Source organism: Mauremys mutica, chromosome 12, assembly GCF_020497125.1.
Source record: "Mauremys mutica isolate MM-2020 ecotype Southern chromosome 12, ASM2049712v1, whole genome shotgun sequence".
Classification (NCBI taxonomy): Eukaryota; Metazoa; Chordata; order Testudines; family Geoemydidae; genus Mauremys; species Mauremys mutica.
The window spans coordinates 49548484-49567835 of NC_059083.1; the positions used below are offsets into that span (position 1 = coordinate 49548484).

At 41.0% G+C, this 19352-nt stretch overlaps 1 protein-coding gene and 1 pseudogene across 1 annotated transcript; both read left to right on the plus strand.

Moving 5' to 3' along the window:
* Positions 1–1721: 1721 nt before the first annotated feature.
* LOC123345349 (olfactory receptor 1030-like) lies at positions 1722–2654 on the plus strand. The gene has a single exon (XM_044982138.1). It carries the CDS (start codon positions 1722–1724, stop codon positions 2652–2654), a length of 933 nt encoding a protein of 310 aa, XP_044838073.1.
* Positions 2655–11943: 9289 nt separating this feature from the next.
* On the plus strand, positions 11944–12887 carry LOC123346210 (annotated as a pseudogene).
* Positions 12888–19352: the final 6465 nt, after the last annotated feature.

The window sequence follows — 19352 nt, forward strand, 5'->3', positions numbered from 1 at the left end:
CAACTTCTTCCTCCACAGATGGCAGAATTTTTCCTCTATCACACTGTTGAATGTCCAGTGCATGTCTTGATTGCTATTCAGTACTCATTGCATCACTAGCAGCTTTCTTGTTTGGATGTCAAATTTTTACTTATCCCCTTTATTTCACTTGCTCACCTCTGGCAGTGTGCCATGCCACTGTTGTTCCTGTGTCATTGCTTCTACCAAAATGTTTGCATGTGGGTCAACATGACTAATCTCCCTTTTCAGGCTTTCAGGCTTCATTTGCGTCAAAAATTCCACTTTCCTATGAAACTCTCAGTTGCCCAGTGAGTCTATGCTCAGTCATTTCTTTCTCAGTGTTGTCATTTCACTCCTTCACGTCTTGGAGCATCCATTTCCTCCTGCCTCTCCCCGTTTTGTCAAAATCCAACCTTAGATCACTTCTTGGTTTGCACTAAGAGTCCTTTCCACTGTTTGGCTGAAAATGATCTCTGGTTTTCTTGAATTGTTTGGACAGTTGCATGATGTCAACCTGGGGTTACCCACTTCCACACACACACCTTGGCAGTGGAGGAGCCTGTCATACAGCTAAGCACTTCTGAGGCCCTCTTTATGCCATTTGTAATATTTATCAATTTGCCTGGGTTCTCTGTATTTGATTGGGTTGTCAGCCTATGCCCAAACCAGTATTTCTAGGTCTTGGGGGTTTATTATATTTATTATTATTATTTAATATTTATTATTAGTTTATTATTATAGAAATCCTAGATATTTTAATAAGGATGAATCCAAAAAGATACTATAGATATTACATACTCTACAATGATGGTTTTCAACCTGTGGTCTGGGAGTCCACAGTTGAGGGGTTCGCACTTCCATTCGAAATTTTTTATGGGTACACAAATGAAAAAAAGGGTGAAAACCACTGGCCTACAAAAATTACAAAATGGAATTGACAAAGAGGTACTTATAAAATTGGCCAGATCCCCAGTGGGTGTGACTCAGCCATAGCTCCATTGGAGTAAAGGGGCCAGATCCCCAGCTGAAGAAAAAACAGCTGTATCTCTGCTGATGTTAGAGTGACAGATGAAAGAGTTTTAAGGCTGGAGAGAAACAGCAAGTGAGAGAATTGCTTTATGTACAGGTGGTTAGAGCCCTCACCTTAAATGCCGGAGATCCAGTATCCAGACCTCCTTTCTCCAATGCCTCTTTAATTATTTAACCATAGTGGAACCGATTGAACAGGAAAGACAAAGTGAGGCACACATCAAACTGTCCCATAGTCCCAGCTGGGTGTGGATTTTGTCAATACCTGTGGGGCCTAATTCTGTAATTTAGGTGCGTAAAGTGGCAGTTAGGGGCCTAAGTCCTATTGTGCATCTGGCCCGTTTAGTCTCAGTACAACACACAAATTCCAGCCAGCTTATTACTGTTGCTTTCTCTAAATCTTGTCAATTTAAAAATTTATATTTTATAGGATACAATAGGGCTCTCTTTCTATTCATCCAACTGAAGAGATGATCTCTATATGCCATTTCAATTCCCTTTTTTGATACAAGTTAATTTTATTTTATTTAAAATATACATTGTACAGCCTGGAACAATGAAATGAGCTCTTTTTACATTTATGCTACAGATAGATTAACTACACATGCTGTTTAAATTTACTTTTATTAAAAGTGTTCATTTCATTTGTGTTCTCTTGTCTTCCAGATTGCAGTTTTCCTGAATAAATGCCAATGAAAAATCAAACCACAGTGACCGAATTTATTTTCCTGGGACTTCCCAGTGACCCGCTGGTGCAGATTTTCCTCTTCTCGGTGTTTTTAGTTATTTACTTAACTACTGTGAATGGTAACATAGTGATCATGCTGGTGATAAGAGCTGATTCTCATCTTCACACCCCTATGTACTTCTTCCTTTTCAATTTATCCTTTCTTGATATCTGCTATTCCTGGGTCACGGTGACTAACGCGCTGAGGAACTTCCTAGCAGTGCACAAAATTATTTCTGTTAATGGCTGCATTGCTCAGATGTTCTTCATCCTCCTCTCAGCTTGTGCTGAAAGTTTCATTCTCTCAGCCATGGCCTATTACCGCTATGCTGCCATCTGTGACCCATTGCGTTACATGGAGAAAATGAGCAAAGGGGTCTCTCTTCTGTTGGTGAGTGGGGCATGGACCACAGGCTTCTTTTATGCCCTTCTTAATACTGTTTTTACTCTGAAGTTGCATTTCTCTGGCTCCAATCAAATCCATCATTTCAGCTGTGAACTCCCTCCTCTGTTACAACTGGCCTGCACTGAGACCCTCACCAATCAAGTGGTGCTTCTTACTTCTGCTGTGGTAACTGCATCAAGCTCCTTCCTCCTCACCCTGATCTCCTACATTCACATCATCTCCACCATCCAGAGGATACGCTCTGCAGAGGGCAGGCGTAAAGCCTTCTCCACCTGCAGCTCCCACCTTATTGTGGTTGGCTTGTTTTACCTGACAGGTTTTCTCCAGTACACAAAACCTAGCTCAGTTTCTTCTGTGATGCTCGATGAAATATTCTCCATCCAGTACAGCATCTTGACCCACATGTTAAAACCCATCATCTACAGCCTGAAAAACAAGGAAGTGAAAACAGCTCTAAGGAAAATGTTGGGAAAATCAAAGTTTATCAGGTAACGTTGATGATCTCAAACAAATTGAATTACATATTTTTTCATCAGCTTGCATAGAACTGTGGATAACTGGTGTTTGGGAAATTCTCATATCAGGTAACTGACAGACACGTTGGGACAAAACCTCAGTTGGTCTAAATGAGTGTGGCTCCATTGAAGTCAGCGGGCCAGATTCCCAGTTGTACAAGAGTCTCCAGAGCATGAGGGACTGGATCTTGTGTCTCCTAAATCCAGAGTGCTCAGAGCACCGGGCTGTAGAGTCATTCACAAATTTCTTCCTTTCCTGTGGCTCCATAGCTTTTTAATCTGACCCACTGACTTCAGGAAAGAGATGGCCAATTTATGCCAGCTAAAATACTGGCCAATCCAATAAAAATAATCTCTGTTGATCTATTAATCTCTGTTCTTTTGTGGTTTTTTTCGACTAATTTATTGAAATACATTTAATATCACTTATCTTATTCTATCCTGCTAAAATCTCAAGGATTTTCAGTAATAATTAATAAAGATAATATAATAATAGTTGGAGCCACTGGGTTTACTCCCCAGGGAACCTAGGTTTGAACAGTAGATTCAGAGAGAGGCCCAAATGAGTGTATCCTGGTGATCAGTGCGTCCACATGGGTTGAGACAGATCTCCTGTTTAAATCCTGTTTCTTTATCAGGCACTTGAATTGGGGCTCTCTCTCACCTTCCAGGTGACTACCCTGACCATTGGGATAAAAGTTATGAGCCATCTCTTCCTTCTAATTCCTTCTTCTTCCTCCTCCATCCCCAGATTCATGTAAAAAAACCAAAACCCTTAGGTGGGGTTAGAGGGTTCCTAGCTGAAAATGACAAGCAGAAGGATTTGTCTCCCTCACAGGAATATGGAGACTGAACTCTTTCACAGTGGCAGGGCTTAGAACACATCCCACTCCTCAGCATCTCCCATTGACTAGGGAACCACCTTTTATCAAGTTAGAACATAAGAAAAATGAAAAATTATCCCAGGTCAGACCAACGGAAAATCTAGCCCAGTATCATGTTTCTACTAATGGCCAGTGCCAGATGCTTCAGAGAGAATGAACAGAACAGATAATTATTGAGTGATACATCTCCTGTCATCCAGTCCCAGCAAAGACAGCTTCCTACCCAACTCTACTCAATGTTTATCATTTGCCCAAAAGAACAGTTATCCCCATCTTTAATACTATCTAAAAGTCTGTCAAACACTTTTTTTTCTCCTTAAAGCTCTCTCTAGCTAAAGGGAAAGGGGGAAAGTGATGTTGTTAGAATAAAAGCCTTACTTAATAGTTTCAATTTCAAATGCTTTAACTGTAATTTCCTTCTTTTCTGTATATTTAATAAAAGGTTAAAAAAGAAGTTTTCCTGGTCTATTTGCCAGAGCACTGAGCAGCCTGAGGTCCCTGTCTACCAAATTCTGAATCTCGATTAACAATGTTTAATGTTGCACAGTAAGTTGGTTATGTTATATCATTGGGGCCATAAATTCCATCTAAATTAATAGAACATATGTTGATGAATGTGAAGTCCTTTGAGATCTTTGGATAAAGGAAGCTGCTGAAGAACTCTGCTCACCTCTTGTACTGCCATTGTCTGTGTCATGGGGACATAAGAATGTTTATACTGAGTCAGACTGGCCATCAAGTTTAATATCCTGTTTCTGACAGTGACCAGATCCAGATGTTCAGAGGAAACCTCAAGAATCGGACAGCACACAAATGTGGGACAATCTGCCCCCATAGAAGAGACTTGAATTTTGTAGAGATTGGCTTTAACTCAGAATAATTAGGTTTAACATCCCTTTTTAAAAATTTTATAAATAATTATAATAACTCTGGTTAATCTTCTTACCCTTTCTGAGTCTTGATACTGGGTCTCATTGTCTCCCTGTGGCAAAGAGTTCCACACTCTAATTATGTGTCTTCTTCATGCCATCAGCACATGTTTAGAATACCCTCTCAACAGTGGTTCACCAAACAATCACCCTCACCTAATGAAAATCTTTAGGAAGAAAGAGAGGCGGTCGCAGCTGTATGAGCTGTTTCATTCATGCATCATGTTAATGTGCATTTCTTATTCTCTATAGACACAATACTGCATTTACTTTCGTGCTTAGACTAAATGGACATATTCCAACAGCCTGTTTGCATTCAGAACTCCATGTGAGGCTAAAAGGACTTCCGCTTATAGACCACCTGATGGGTTGAGTCCAATCATCATTGTGTACAATCTCCATCCTGCCGAAAGATTCACACTGATAGTAGTAGCCTGTACTCACACTTAATTTCAGTAAGATTATTCACATGTTCACCCTATTCATAGGATCAAGCCTTTTGCAGGATGGGGCACTATATGAGCATTTGAGTTTTCATTAAGCCTATTAAATTGACAAGTAAGAGGTACAAAATGATAATTAACCCTGCACTTTTGTAAGGCTACAAATGCTGGGGTCTGAGGAAGAGTTTCACAACTTTGGAGAACATTTTATTAAAAATACAAATGTTTAGGTACTATTGTGGGATTGTATGGAGCTTCTTTAGGAGGAAGACATGAATAATGCAATTGCTGGGAGATATTGGGGACTTCACAGGACTTTTGGGGCTGATATGTGTGAAGTGGATTTTCAAGAAAATTTTGGGGGTGAAGATTATGCAAATGACCAACTGCACTTTGAACAGAGACCCTTTGTCTGGATGATTACCTAGTCAAAGTCTCTTCAAAGAGCCCGACTGTATAAATCGATGACTCAGAGAGTCAGGAGTAGTTCTTGTTCTGAGTTGAGGGTGTGAAGAATTTGAAACCAGAGGAAAACCCTTGAGTAGTGGTTGAAGCATTGCCCCTGCCAGGGACCTGCACACATACTTAGTGTCATCTAATCTCAAACGTCACTCAAAGCTAAATTAGATTGGCTTCCCCCCTTAAATTACAGTAACAGAACCTGTCTGATTTACATTCTCTTGGCCTGCCCAGATTCTACTGTGTGTCTATGTGATACACCCAGTGCGACCCAGCCTGTTCAAACTGGTTCTAGTGCTTCCAAAGGGCAGCAAGCTTCAGCCTTTAAGGCACAGTTTCTTAATGACCATCAAGGCTACATCTACACTATGAGCTCAAGGTTCCCAGTTCATTGAGCTAGCATTCCAAAATTAGCAGTAGTAGCATGGGCAGCTGTGAACAGTGGCATGGGTTCGTTTCACAGAGTAATAATCTCACCTGAACCCCGTGGGTATGTATTTGGCAAAGATAGCCATAACACCACACACTATTGCCCATGCTGCAGAAGCTACACTATTATTTTTAGTGTGTAAGCTCAATGATAGCTAGCACGTGTACGTCTATGTGAACTGGGAATTACGCCCCTAGTTCATAGTGTAGACACACCCTTAAGTGTAAGTTGTTAGGCAAGTATTGGAAAGGGCCTTCTCCCCTTGGGAGTTAGGCTCTACAACCCTGACAGACCCCTGGGGTTAAATATCCATTCCATTATATGGTCCAAAAGCAAAAGAATAGTGACGGTTCCAGAAACAATATTGACAATTACTAAAGAGAAATCCCAGGTGTCACACAGTAGATAGAACGTTACTGAAAAATGGCAGCTGTTTTTGACTCAGTGTATCAATCAGCTGTGTGGATACTGCAACTTCTGTGTGGGATGACTGAGGGCTTAGGCTGTCTCATGGAAGAACTGTACCACAGTACATGTGTTTGTATGATGGTAAATCGCTTTATTACAGACTGGTTTTCCGTAGACTTGGGGGTACGCCAGGGATGTGATATCTCAGTTATGTAATGCAATGTTCTGATAGACTATCCAATGAAAAGGCTTATTGAAGCTGAAGTAGGAGGTGTAATATTTAAATATTCATCTTTACAGGATCTTGAGTATGTGGATGATATTTCTTTACTCATAGAGACTATTGATGAGCCACAGCTACTGCTGTAAGAGCTAAAGAAAACGGCGGAATCTCAGATGATGAATCCAGAGCCATGCATGCCTCCTATTAAATGGAAATGAATGACCTGGTGATGCTGCATGTAGATGGCAATGACACTGAATGGGTGAATATCTATCTGGGTAGTCAGTTGACAGCAGGAGGTCATATATGCAAAGAAGTCACACGTCGGATTGGTCTTGCATCAATAGCATATTGGCATCTTCAAAGGCCTCTGTTTGGGTGGCAGGCAGTTTATGTGACAACTAAGAGAAGTGTTCGGCATGGTAGTGATGACAACTGTGTTATACGGAGCAGAAACATATCCATTAAAAGTAGCTGAGGAGAGGAAACTAGACAGTTCTCAGAGTCAAAAGTTACGGGTGTTCTTATCATCCGTTGGTTTGATTTTGTCACAAATGAGGAGCTACTTAGATAAACGCAGCAAGTTGCAGTCTTGCACCAGTTGAGAGGAAGATGTCCTGTCTAATGTGCATAAGAAGGTATACTTTTAATGAAGGTTTATAAATCTGATGTCAAAGAGTGTAGAGTGTGAGACCAACAATGAATGAGATTGGAAGATGCAATTATGAGGAATTTAAGAAACCTAAATCTTCCCGTACGGATTCTTATGGAAGCAAGAAGAGTTGCAAGGGACAATCCAAGATGGAAATCTATTCTATGTCCCACCATGGCTGCATTATAGTGATGTGCATCTGCTGCTGATGGTGTGCTGCTGATATATATGCAATGTGAACAGCTTCAAGAGGAGAGCCTGAAGAAGCCCCGTCCTAACTACCTTACACCCCAGAGATTAAAGCACTTCCTCAGAGATGGGAGACCTAGCTTTAAACCTCCATTCCAAATCAGAGAGGGGACTGAACAAGGATATCCCATGGCTGAGTGCCTGAACCAGGAAGTTAGATGTATGGGGGGATGCTAGGGTTCCACATGCTGAGTTTGTCAGTTTAGCCTTCCCCCTCAACCCCTCCCCTCCAGTTGAAAATACTTGGCAAATAGTTTTCATATTTGCAAATCGTGTGAGGGTCAACCAAAGCTGCTTTTTTGGGAAAATAAACTATTTACCTCAACATTTTGCTCAGCTCTATACAATACATCTCCTCCTTTGTCTCGTCTCTTATTCTTTCCTGCCATTTTATACAGTCTATTTGCTCATTTCTCATTCCTTAACCTGTGTGCTCGTCTATTGGTGACGTTCAAGGATGGCTGGCCATTTCCCACATTTTTTCATCTTCTGCCTTCCTGTGGTAATTACACATTATAGCGAGGATCTTCAAAGGCTTATATGGGTGATAATATTTGCTATTTGAGTGTCTAACTCCTTTGACTGCTTTAAGATTCTGAACTTAAATATGTGTCTTTTTAATTGACTGTCACTGAGTTTGGACATCTAATCTGTTAGGCTTTTTTGATAATCCAAGTATCATTGCTCCCATTCTTACACATGGTAGAGCGGTGCTTAAGGGCTGAACCAACACAGTGTTACTGGAAGCTTGTTACAGAGAGTGGAATTCAGGGATCTTGTCCCAGGGGGAACAAGCCAACTCTTTTAAACAGCTCTCAAGAATCAGATCTTAGTCTTGGAGTCAGCTAAGGAACAGCTCTTTGCTCAATTCCCACTACACATCTTGAGGGGTTTCACTGCTCTGGATAAAGAATATTGGATCACCTTAGATGCTGTATTCCAAAGGTAGGTAGAGAGATTAGGTAGACAAATTAATAGGGGTGAGGGAGAGCTCAATGGTTTGAGCATAGGCCTGCTAAACCTCAGGTTGATAGTTCAGTCTTTGAGGGGCCATTTAGGGATCTGGGAAAGAAATATGTCATGGATGGCACTTGGTCCTGCTAGTGAAGTCAGTGGGCTGGATTTGATGACCTTTCAAGGCCCCTTCCAGCTCTATGAGATTGGTATATATCTCCATATTTAAGTATGTAGTTAAAAAGACAAAGGAAAGAGAAAACCACAGGTCAAAATGATCTCACCATATTTAAAAGACAGGTGAGTTGATCCAAATTTTTATTCCTTATTAATATTTTTTATCCTTTCCATTTCAAGGGATTAGATTCTGACTACCCTTATCTTGGGGGTGGGTGTCTCTATCACATCTCATTGACTTCTGCCATGATGCAGCAGTCTGCTCACACAGATTAGCAACCCACCTAATACTGGAATCAAACAGCTCGCTCTCTCACTCTTTCTCAAGACAGCACTGAGACAACTGAAATCCGTTGGAGAATGTTATCAGGAATTTCTATTTTTGGAGTGTGTGTGTCTGTGTGTGTGTGTTGGGGGGGCGGGGCATTGGCAGAGGTTAGAAGTAGGACATTCCCTGGAGAAGACATTTAGTTTTAATAAGAATGAAAAAATGGCCCTACTTGTTCAGACCAAAAGTCCATCTAGCCCAGTATCCAGTCTTCCAATAGTGGCTGGTGCCAGATGCTTCAGAGGAAGTCAACAGAACATTGCAATTTATTGAGTCATCCATCCCCTGTTGTCCAGTCCCAGCTTCCAGCAGTCAGTGGTTTAGCGATACCCAGAGCATGGGTATTACGTCCCAGACCAAGTTGGCTAATAGAAAATTGATGGACCTATCCCCCATGAACTCATCTAATTCTTTTTTTTTTAACCCAGTTATACTTTTGGCCTTCACAATATCCCTTGGCAATGAGTTCCACAGGTTGACTGTGTATTATGTGAAGAAGTACTTCCTTATATTTATTTTAAACTTGCTGCCTATTAATTTCATCAGGTGACCACTGGTTCCTCTGGTATGTGAAGGGGTAAATAACACTTCCTATTCACTTATTCCACACCATTCATGATTTTATACACCTCTACCACATCCCCCTTCAGTCACCCTTTTCCAAGCTAAACAGCTTTTCTAAACTCTCCTCATATGGAAGCTGTTCCATACCCATCATCTTTTTTGTTGCCCTTCTCTACTTTTTCCAATTTTAAGATATCACTTTTTGAGATGGGACAGCCACAACTGCATAGAATATTCAAGGTGTGGGGATGCCATGGATTTATATAGTGGCATTCTGATACTATCAGTCTTATTATCTATCCCTTTCTTAAAGGTTCCTAACATTCTGTTAGCTTTTTTGATTTCCACTGCACTTTGAGCTGATGTTTTCAGAGAACTGTCCTCTTTCTGGAGAGGTAACAGATAATTTAGACCACATCATTTGTATGTATAGACAAGATCATATTTTTCCAATATGCATTACATTGCATCAATCAACATTGAATTCCACCCAGTTACCCAGTTTTGTGAGATCCCTTTGTAACTCTTCTCAGTCTGCTTTGGGGTTAACTATCTTGAATAATTTTGTACCATATGCAAAATTTTGTATCGTTTACACCTTTTTCCAGATCATTTATGACTATGTTGAAGAGCGGTGTTCCTAGTACAGCTCCTTGGGAGATGCAGCTATTTACTTTTCTTGCTCTGAAATTTCCCTTTGCACACAATCTGCCTGTGTTGACATTTAGATTCTAGTACCAGGTCCGCCTCTTGCTTAGGTATTTGTCTCAGGAGTTGATAATGAAAGAAAGAATTTTTTTTTCACTGTTGTTGTTTCTTTCCTTCAAGTTTTTGAGCATTCATATCCTCCAGGCTCTCTCTTCTGGTTTTTCCAAAATCCAATCTTTGGTCACTTCTTGGTTTGCACTATGAATCCTTTTCACTCTGGCTTTCTTGAATAGTTTTGGACGGTTGCATGATATCAACCTGGGGTTACCCACTTCCACACACACACCTTGGCAGTGGAGGAGCCTGTCATACAGCTAAGCTTTTCTGAGGCCCTCTTTATTGCAGTTGTAATATTTATTAATTTGCCTGTATTCTCTGTATTTGATTGGGTTGTCTGCCTATGCCCAAACCAATATTTCTAGGTCTCAGGAGTCTGTTATTTTATTGTTATAGAAATCCTAGATATTTTAATAGGGATGAATCCAATAAGATACTATAGATATTAAATACTATACAACGGTGGTTTTCATCTTGTGGTCCGCAGACCCCTGGGGGTCCGTAGACCGTGTCTAAGATTTTGAAAGGGGTCTGCACATCCATTTGAAATTTTTTTAGGGGTCCACAAATGAAAAAAAGATTGAAAACCACTGGCTTACAAAAATTATAAAATGTAATAGAAAAATGTACTTCTTATAGCATTGGCCAAATTACTCTTTGAACACAATCTGCCTGTGTTCACATTCAGAATCTAGTACAAGGTCCACCTCTATGCTTAGGTATTTGTCTCATGAATTGATAATGAAAGAGAGGGGTTTTTTTCTCTGAGATCATATGAAGATGAATATAGATTGGACATTGGAGAGAACGTTGGCTTCATTTCCAGTCCCCATGAAAACTGATGTCAGAATAACCACCGACTTCCAAGGGGGCAGGATAAATTCTCTACTATATGTAAAGCCTCATATTCTGATGTGCAGAACACTGAATCAAAAGCCTCATTTATTTAGAGTTTAAATGACTTAGGAACAAAAGTCCCATTAATTTTCTATATGGCCCCTCTTTTCAAAATTATGTCACTATGCCGAGGGAATGTTTGCTTGTCACTTTCATTTCTTCTTCTTGAAAAATCCTAATGATTTTAATAGGTAAGAATCCAATTATATACTACAGAGATTAAATCATGTTTCCAACAAAATAGTCAAGAACAAGTGACAGAAAGTAATAGAGAGGGAGATTTTTTTTTACACATTTGGCAACATGCCCAGCTATTGTAAATTGGCCATAGTTGTTTCATTGGAGGCAATCTACTAGTTCCCAGGCTGGTGTACCTCAGTTGTAGATCTGCTGAAGTCATAAGGCGGGATTAAAGAAACATTAAGACAGAGAGAGAGAGACTAACTATATAGCCTGCTGGTTAGAGACCTATCCCGAATGCACAAGGCCAAGTATCCAGTAACCCTGCTGTGCTTCCTCTCTAATATTTGAGCAAATTGCATCAGATTAAAGAGGAGAGAATTAGGGAGCCCCACATCAGTCTGTCTGCAAGTCCCAGCTGAACAGGGCTTTTGTGTACACCAAATTCTGTGATTTAGGCAGCTAACGTGGCAGTTACGTACCCAAGTCCTTTTGTGTATCCAGCATGTTTTATCTATTTACACCACACAAAATCTATCCAGCTCCTCTGTTTCTCTCTCACTGAATTTACTATATTTAAAATACACATTGTACCGCTTGGAATAGGGCTCTCTTTACATTCATGCTACTGATCAGATTAACTTCACATGCTGTTTCAATTTACTTTTATTATAAGTGTTAATTTGTTTTCTCTTGTCTTCCAGGTCACAGTTTTCCTGAATAAATGCCAATGAAAAATCAAACCACAGTGACTGAATTTATTCTCCTGGGACTTTCCAGAGACCCACAGATGCAGATTTTCCTCTTCTTGCTGTTTTTAGTTATTTACCTAATCACTCTGAGTGGTAACATAGTGATCATGCTGGTGATAAGAGCTAATTCTCACCTTCACACCCCTATGTATTTCTTCCTCTTCCATTTATCCTTTGTTGATATCTGCTATTCCTCAGTCACAGTGCCTAACACGCTGAGGAACTTCCTAGTAGCGCACAAAACTATTTCTGTCAATGGCTGCATTGCTCAGATATTCTTCATCCTCCTCTCTGGTGGGGCTGAAATTCTCATTCTCTCAGCCATGGCTTATGACCGCTACGCTGCCATCTGTGACCCATTGCCATCTGTTACATGGAGACAATGAGCAAAGGGATCTGTGTTCAGCTGGTGAGTGGGGCATGGGCAATAAGTTTCTTCCATGCCCTGCTTAACACTGTTTTTACCTTCAATTTGCATTTCTGTGGGCCCAATCAAATCAGCCATTTCATCTGTGAGCTCCCTCCTCTATTACAACTGTCCTGCACTGACACCCTCACTAATCAAGTTGTGCTTCTTACATCTGTTGTGATATTTGCATCAAGTGCCTTCCTCCTCACCCTGATCTCCTACATTAAGATCATCTCCACCATCCTGAGGATACGCTCTGCGGAGGGCAGGCGTAAAGCCTTCTCCACCTGCAGCTCCCACCTTATTGTGGTTGGCTTATTCTACATGACAGGTTTTCTCCAGTACACAAAACCCAGGTCGGTCTCCTCTGTGGTGCTGGATGAAATATTCTCAATCAAGTACAGTATCTTGACCCCTGTGTTAAACCCCATTGTCTACAGCCTGAAAAACAAGGAGGTGAAAACAGCTGTAGGGAAAATGTTAGGGAAATTCAAATTTCTCAAGTAGTGTCAATCTTATTTAAAACAACAACAACAAAAGTACACAGAATTGTGGATAACTTGTGTTTGGGAGATTCTCTGTTCAGTTATCTGACACTGTGGGCCAAAGCTTCAGTTGGTTTAAATGAGTGTGGCTCCATTAAACTCAGCAGGCCGTATCTTCATTGGATAGGAGAGACACTGGAGCAAAGGGGACAGGATCCTGGGTCTCCATCTAGGGTGAGTGCAGGAAGCACCAGGCTCTAGATCCATTCATATGCTTGCTCACTCTTTCTCTTTTTGGGCCAATATCTCTTTTAATCTGACCCACTGACTTCAATGGATCTATGGCCAATTTATACCACTTGAGGATCTGGTCAGTTCTATGAAAAGAACATCTTTGTGTATTGCATTCTGTAGTTCTAGAGTATTTTGTTGAAAACCCTATTTAATATTTGTAGTATCTTATAGGATTCATCTCTACTAATGTATCTGTCTCCAATAATAATAATTAATGAGTGTTATCCCCACCTAGGCCAAGATGCACAAAGGAATTAAGGCTGTATTAGGAGAGATTGAGACACAGATCAGGTATCCCATATCCCATTGTTTAGGGCACTTACATGGGAGAAAGCAGAGCCCTTTTTTAAATCTTTCTCCTTGCCAGGCATTTGAAGAGGGTCTGAAACATCCCTAACTACTAAGATAAAAGCTGAGGTGTTTCTTCCACCTAATTCCTTCTTCTTCTCTCTCCTCTCTCACCATGGTTTCTTGCCACCTTAGGTGGGGTTAGAGACTTCCCAGCTGAGAATCTCAAGGCAAAGGAGGTACATTCCTGAGGGGAGATGGGGACTGAACTCCTGTGATAACTGTGGGATTTAGAACACAACCCTCTACTTGGCCTTTCCCAAAGTGATTTCTCCAGTGTGTCAGTCTGGGTCATAGACTCTCCTTAAATTCACTTTAAGCACAGAGACCAGTATTTTGTTGGTGCTTAACAGATGATTGATGGTAATAAGCTTCTGTAATTTAGGGGAAAGAACCTTACAGATGGACTGCAGAATTTAATACATGTTGTTATAATTTGGCCTACAAACTTATCCTCATTTTGAGCTCAACTGTAAAAAGTATGTGACAGTTCATCAGATGTCACCATAGCTTCGAATAGCAAAAGTTGGTTACTGGAGTGAGCGTCACCATCATGGCTGACACACCCACCATTTCCTGGGACCCCAGAACTTCTTCATCCTAATCCTGAGAGACATCCTGACCAGACTGGTACAGAGAGAGGGAGGAAGATGACAAAACCACTGCCTCCAGCTAAATCCCAAATACCGCCTGAGATGTGAGACTTTCTCTCACTCCGTCTTCCTCCCCTTTGCCCTGCCTCCTTTTCCTTCACCACTTTATTTCTTCTCTTTCCTATCCCTCCCCTTTTCCCTTCTGTCCAATGAGAGTCTGGCTTAGCAACACAAGGCTGAATAATTAGCAGAACTGCTGTGAGCCTGTGACCAGAAAGAGGCCACTGAAAGTAATGCCCTAAGCAACTGGAGCTGGTACAAGCTTGCCAGGTCTCTATGTGGCTAATAAGACTGTGGGCTGTGCTTGTGTTTCTCCAGCTGTGAGGCTGCAAATGAGAGACAACCCTAAAAACTGAAACTGCATTTTCTATCTTTGCTGTTCCTTTCTCTGCCCTTGTGTGTGTGTTTCTGTTGTTTTGCTACCACCCAGCTCTACTAACTTCTTCTCTTCTCAAAAGAACAGTTATTACCATCTTTAATTCCATCTAAAAGTCTGTCAAACAAGGTTTCTCATGCCCCATTCATAAAACTTGCTTCAGCTAAAGCAGAGGGAAATAACAGATGTTGTTAAAATAAAAGCCTTATTTAACACTTTCCTTTTCAAAGGTTTTAATTGTTTCTCCTTTTTTGTGTCTTTAATAAAAGCTAAAAAGGATCTTAAATGGTGTTATTGCCATGGTAACAAGTAGGCTGAGCTCTCTGTATACCAGAATTCTGAAGCTTGTTTAACACAGTTTAATGCTGGACAGTGACTGCGTTATATTAACAACTTTGGAGCCATATATTCCATCTAAATTAATAGAACATACAGTGATCCACATGACGTTCTTTGAGATCTTTGGATAAAGGAAGCTGCAGAAGAAAATAGCTTGCCTCTTTTACTACCATTGTCTGTGTCATGGGAACATAAGAATTGACATATTGAGTGAGACCTGACATCTAATCTAGAATCCTCTTTCTGGCAGTAACCAAAACCATCTATTTAGTGGAAGACTCAATAATCTGACAGTACATAGTTGTGGGATAATTTGCCGTCATAGCAGAGTCTCTAATTGTTAGAGTTTGGTTTAAGCCCTGAAGCTTGATATTTAATATTCCTTCCAAAAATCTTATAAAAAATAATTATACCAGCTCTGGCTATTTTACTTCTGCATTCCCTTTCTGATACTTTCTATGTTTCTGGTCTCTATGTCTCCCTGTGGCAAGGAGTTCCACAGTTTAATTATGTGTCTTATTTGTGCATAGAACACACTGCCAACAGTGATTCACCAAACAGACATCCTTACCTTCCGGAAATCCTATAGAAAGAAAGTATAACATAGTTGAATGGGCTTTTTCATTTAACTGTTATGTTTATGTGCATCTCTTCTTCTCCATAGACATGATATTGCATGCACTTGAGCGTTTAGACTTTAAAGAATTAAGGAAATTAGTTAGGGAAATGAATTGGCCTGAAAAACTTGTGGATCTAAAGGCAGAGGAGGCCTGGAATTACTTCAAGTCACAGTTGAAGAAACTATCAGAAGCAGAAGTCTGCATCCAAAGAAAGGGGAAAAATTCATAGGCAGGAGTTGAAGACCAAGCTGGATGAGTAAGTATTTCAGAGAGGTGATTAAGAAAAAGCAGAAAGCCTACAGGGAGTGGAAGATGAGCAGGATTAGCAAGGAAAGCTACCTTATTGAGGTCAGAACATGTAGGGATAAAGTGAGAAAGGCCAAACACTATGTAGAGTTGGACCTTGCAAAGGGAATTAAAACCAATAATAAAAGGTTCTATAGCCATATAAATAAGAAGAAAACAAAGAAAGAAGAAGTGAGATCGCTAAACACTGAGGATGGAGTGGAGGTTAAGAATAATCTAGGCATGGCCCAATATCTAAACAAATACTTTGCCTCAATCTTTAATGAGGCTAATGAGGAGCTTAGGGATAATGGTAGGATGACAAATAGGAATGAGGATATGGAGGTAGATATTAGCACATCCAAGGTAGAAGCAAAACTCAAACAGCTTAATGGGACTAAATAAGGGGGCCCAGTTAATGTTCATCCAAGAATATTAAAAGGAATGGCACATGAAATTGGAAGCCCATTAGCGAGAAGTTTTAATCGATCTGTAAACTCAGGGGTTGTACCGTATGACTGGAGAATTGCTATTTTTAAAAAGGAGGGGTGGGGTGGAAAGTGATCCTGGTAACGATAGGCCTGTTAGTTTGACATCTGTAGTATGCAAGGTCTTGGAAAAATTTTTGAAGGAGAGGGTAGTTAAGGATATTGAGGTCAATGGTAATTGGGACAAAATACAACATGGTTTCACAAAAGGTAGATCATGCCAAACCAACCTGATCTCCTTCTTTGAGAAAGTAACAGATTTTTTAGACAAAGGAAATGCAGTGGATCTAATTTACCTCAATTTCAGTAAGGCATTTGACACGTTTCCACATGGGGAATTATTAGTTAAATTGGAAAGATGGGGATCAATATGAAAATTGAAAGGTGGATAAGGAACTGGTTAAAGGGGAGACTACAACGGGTCATACTGAAAGGTGAACTGTCAGGCTGGAAGGAGGTTACTAGTGGAGTTCCTCAGGGATCCGTTTTGGGACCAATTTTATTTAACCTTTTTATTACTGACCTTGGCACAAAAAGCGGGAATGTGCTAATAAAGTTTGTGGATGACACAAAGCTGGGAGGTATTGCTAACACAGAGAAGGACCGGGATATCATACAGGAAGATCTGGATGACCTTGTAAACTGGAGTAATAGTAATAGAATGAAATTTAATAGTGAAAAGTGCAAGGTCATGCATTTAGGGATTAATAACAAGAATTTTAGTTATAAATTGGGGACGCATCAGTTGGAAGTATCAGAGGAGGAGAAGGACCTCGGAGTATTGGTTGATCACAGGATGACTATGAGCCGCCAATGTGATATGGCCGTTAAAAAAGCTAATGCGGTTTTAGGATGCATCAGGCGAGGTATTTCCAGCAAAGATAAGGAGGTGTTAGTACCGTTATATAAGGCACTGGTGAGACCTCATCTGCAATACTGTGTGCAGTTCTGGTCTCCCATGCTTAAGAAGGATGAATTCAAACTGGAACAGGTTCAGAGACGGGCTACTAGGAGGAATGGAAAACCTGTGTTATGAAAGGAGACTGAAAGAGCTTGGCTTGTTTAGCCTAACCAAAAGAAGGTTGAGGGGGGATATGATTGCTCTTTATAAATATATCGGAGGGATTAATATTAGGGAGGGAGAAGAATTATTTAAGCTTAGTACCAATGTGGACACAAGAACAAATGGATATAAACTGGACACTAGGAAGTTTAGACTTGAAATTAGACTAAGGTTTCTAACCATTAGAGGAGTGAAGTTCTGGAACAGCCTTTCAAGGGGAGTAGTGGAGGCAAAAGACATATCTGGCTTTAAGACTAAGCTTGATAAATTTATGGAGGGGATGGTAATATGGGATAGCCTAATTTTGGCAATGAATTTGGCAATTGATCTTTGATTATCAGCAGGTAAGTATGCCCAGTGGTCTGTGATGGGATGTTAGATGGGTTGGGATCTGAGTTACTACAGAGAATTCTTTCCTGGGTGCTGGCTGGTGAGTCTTGCCCACATGCTCAGCAGGGCCGGCTCTACAGTTTTTGCCGCCCCAAGCAGACTGCTGAATTACCGCCCTGGGCTGGGGTGGGGGCAGTCCGTGTGTCCGTAGGGGGGCAGGCGCGTTTAAAGGGCTCTGGGCACCCCGCTGCGGCGGGGAACCCAGAGCCCTTTAAATCCCATCCGCCGCTGGGAATCAGAAGGCTCTGAGCTGCCCATCGCGGGGGGCAGCGCAGAGCCTTTTAAATCCCAGCCGCGGCCGGGAATCAGAAGGCTCCGGGCTGCCCCCCGTGGCGGGCAGCGCAGAGCCTTTTAAATCTCAGGCGTCCGGGAATCAGAGGGCTCTGATTCCCAGCAGCGGCTGGGATTTAAAAGGCTCTGCGCTGCCCGCCGCAGCGGGCAGACCGGAGCCCTCTGATTCCCGGCCGCAGCTGGCGGCAGGGCAGCTCTAGGATTTGCTGGGGGGGGGCAGCGCTTTGGCAGTTGCGGGTCAGCGGCTCCGGTGGACCTCCCGCAGGCATTCCTGCAGGAGGTCCACTGGGGCCATCTGCCGCCCTCCCCAGGAGGCCCTGATGCTCAGGGTTTAATTGATCGCCATATTTGGGGTCGGGAAGGAATTTTCCTCCAGGGCAGATTGGCAGAGGCCCTGGAGGTTTTTCGCCTTCCTCTGCAGCATGGGGCACGGGTCACTTTCTGGAGGATTCTCTGTAGCTTGAGGTCTTCAAACCGCCATTTGGGGACTTCAATAACTCAGACATAGGCTAGGGGTCTGTTATAGAAGAGGATGGGTGAGATTCTGTGGCCTGCATTGTGCAGGAGGTCAGACTAGATGATCATAATGGTCCCTTCTGACCTTAAAGTCTATGAGTCTATGACACCACCCTCTGCTCCCATTTTCAAAGGGAGAATTTCTTCTTTCAGATTCTTCACCCAAAATAAATAGAGCTAGTTGAACAATGGGAGTATTTAAATGAAGAAAACCATATCCATCTTTGTTATCCAAATTCAAAACTTTTGCAATCTGCTTACTGAGCATCACTCTGTTCTACTCTCAATTCTTCATGTCAGCATTCATGGGTACTTTTAAGTTTGTTAGTTCTGGTCAACATTTTTACCATGATTTTTTTTTCAAATTTCAAAGTGTGGTTTCACCATGATAGAATGGTTTTTTTTTCCTGGAAAATCTGAATTTTGAAGTAAAATATTTCATTTTTTCATACGGAAAATCTAAACAAAATTTTCATTTCAATTTGACCTCTCAAAATAGATTTTCTTTGAAAATGTCAAGCTGAAATAAAAAAAAATTGAGTTGACATTTCAATTTAAAATGACAAAATTACTCATCTGAATGTAATTTAGATCAAAATATTGATTGAGAATGAAATTGACACTTCAAAAGGCTGGCTTGTTTTAATAAAAAGGACAAAATGAAATGTTTAGATATTTCTGCATTCCAATATTTTATGATTTTCCTTTCATAAAAATGTTGACATTTCAGCTTTCGGGCCTATTTTGGGTTTAAAACAAATGCTGAAATATGGAATGTATTGGGTAATGAAAATTTCTTTTTCTGACCATCTATAAAATCCGTT

What these genes read in the sequence shown, in the direction of transcription:
- LOC123345349 (XM_044982138.1), top strand. Translation starts at nt 1,722, where the DNA reads ATGAAAAATCAAACCACAGTGACCGAATTTATTTTCCTGGGACTTCCC.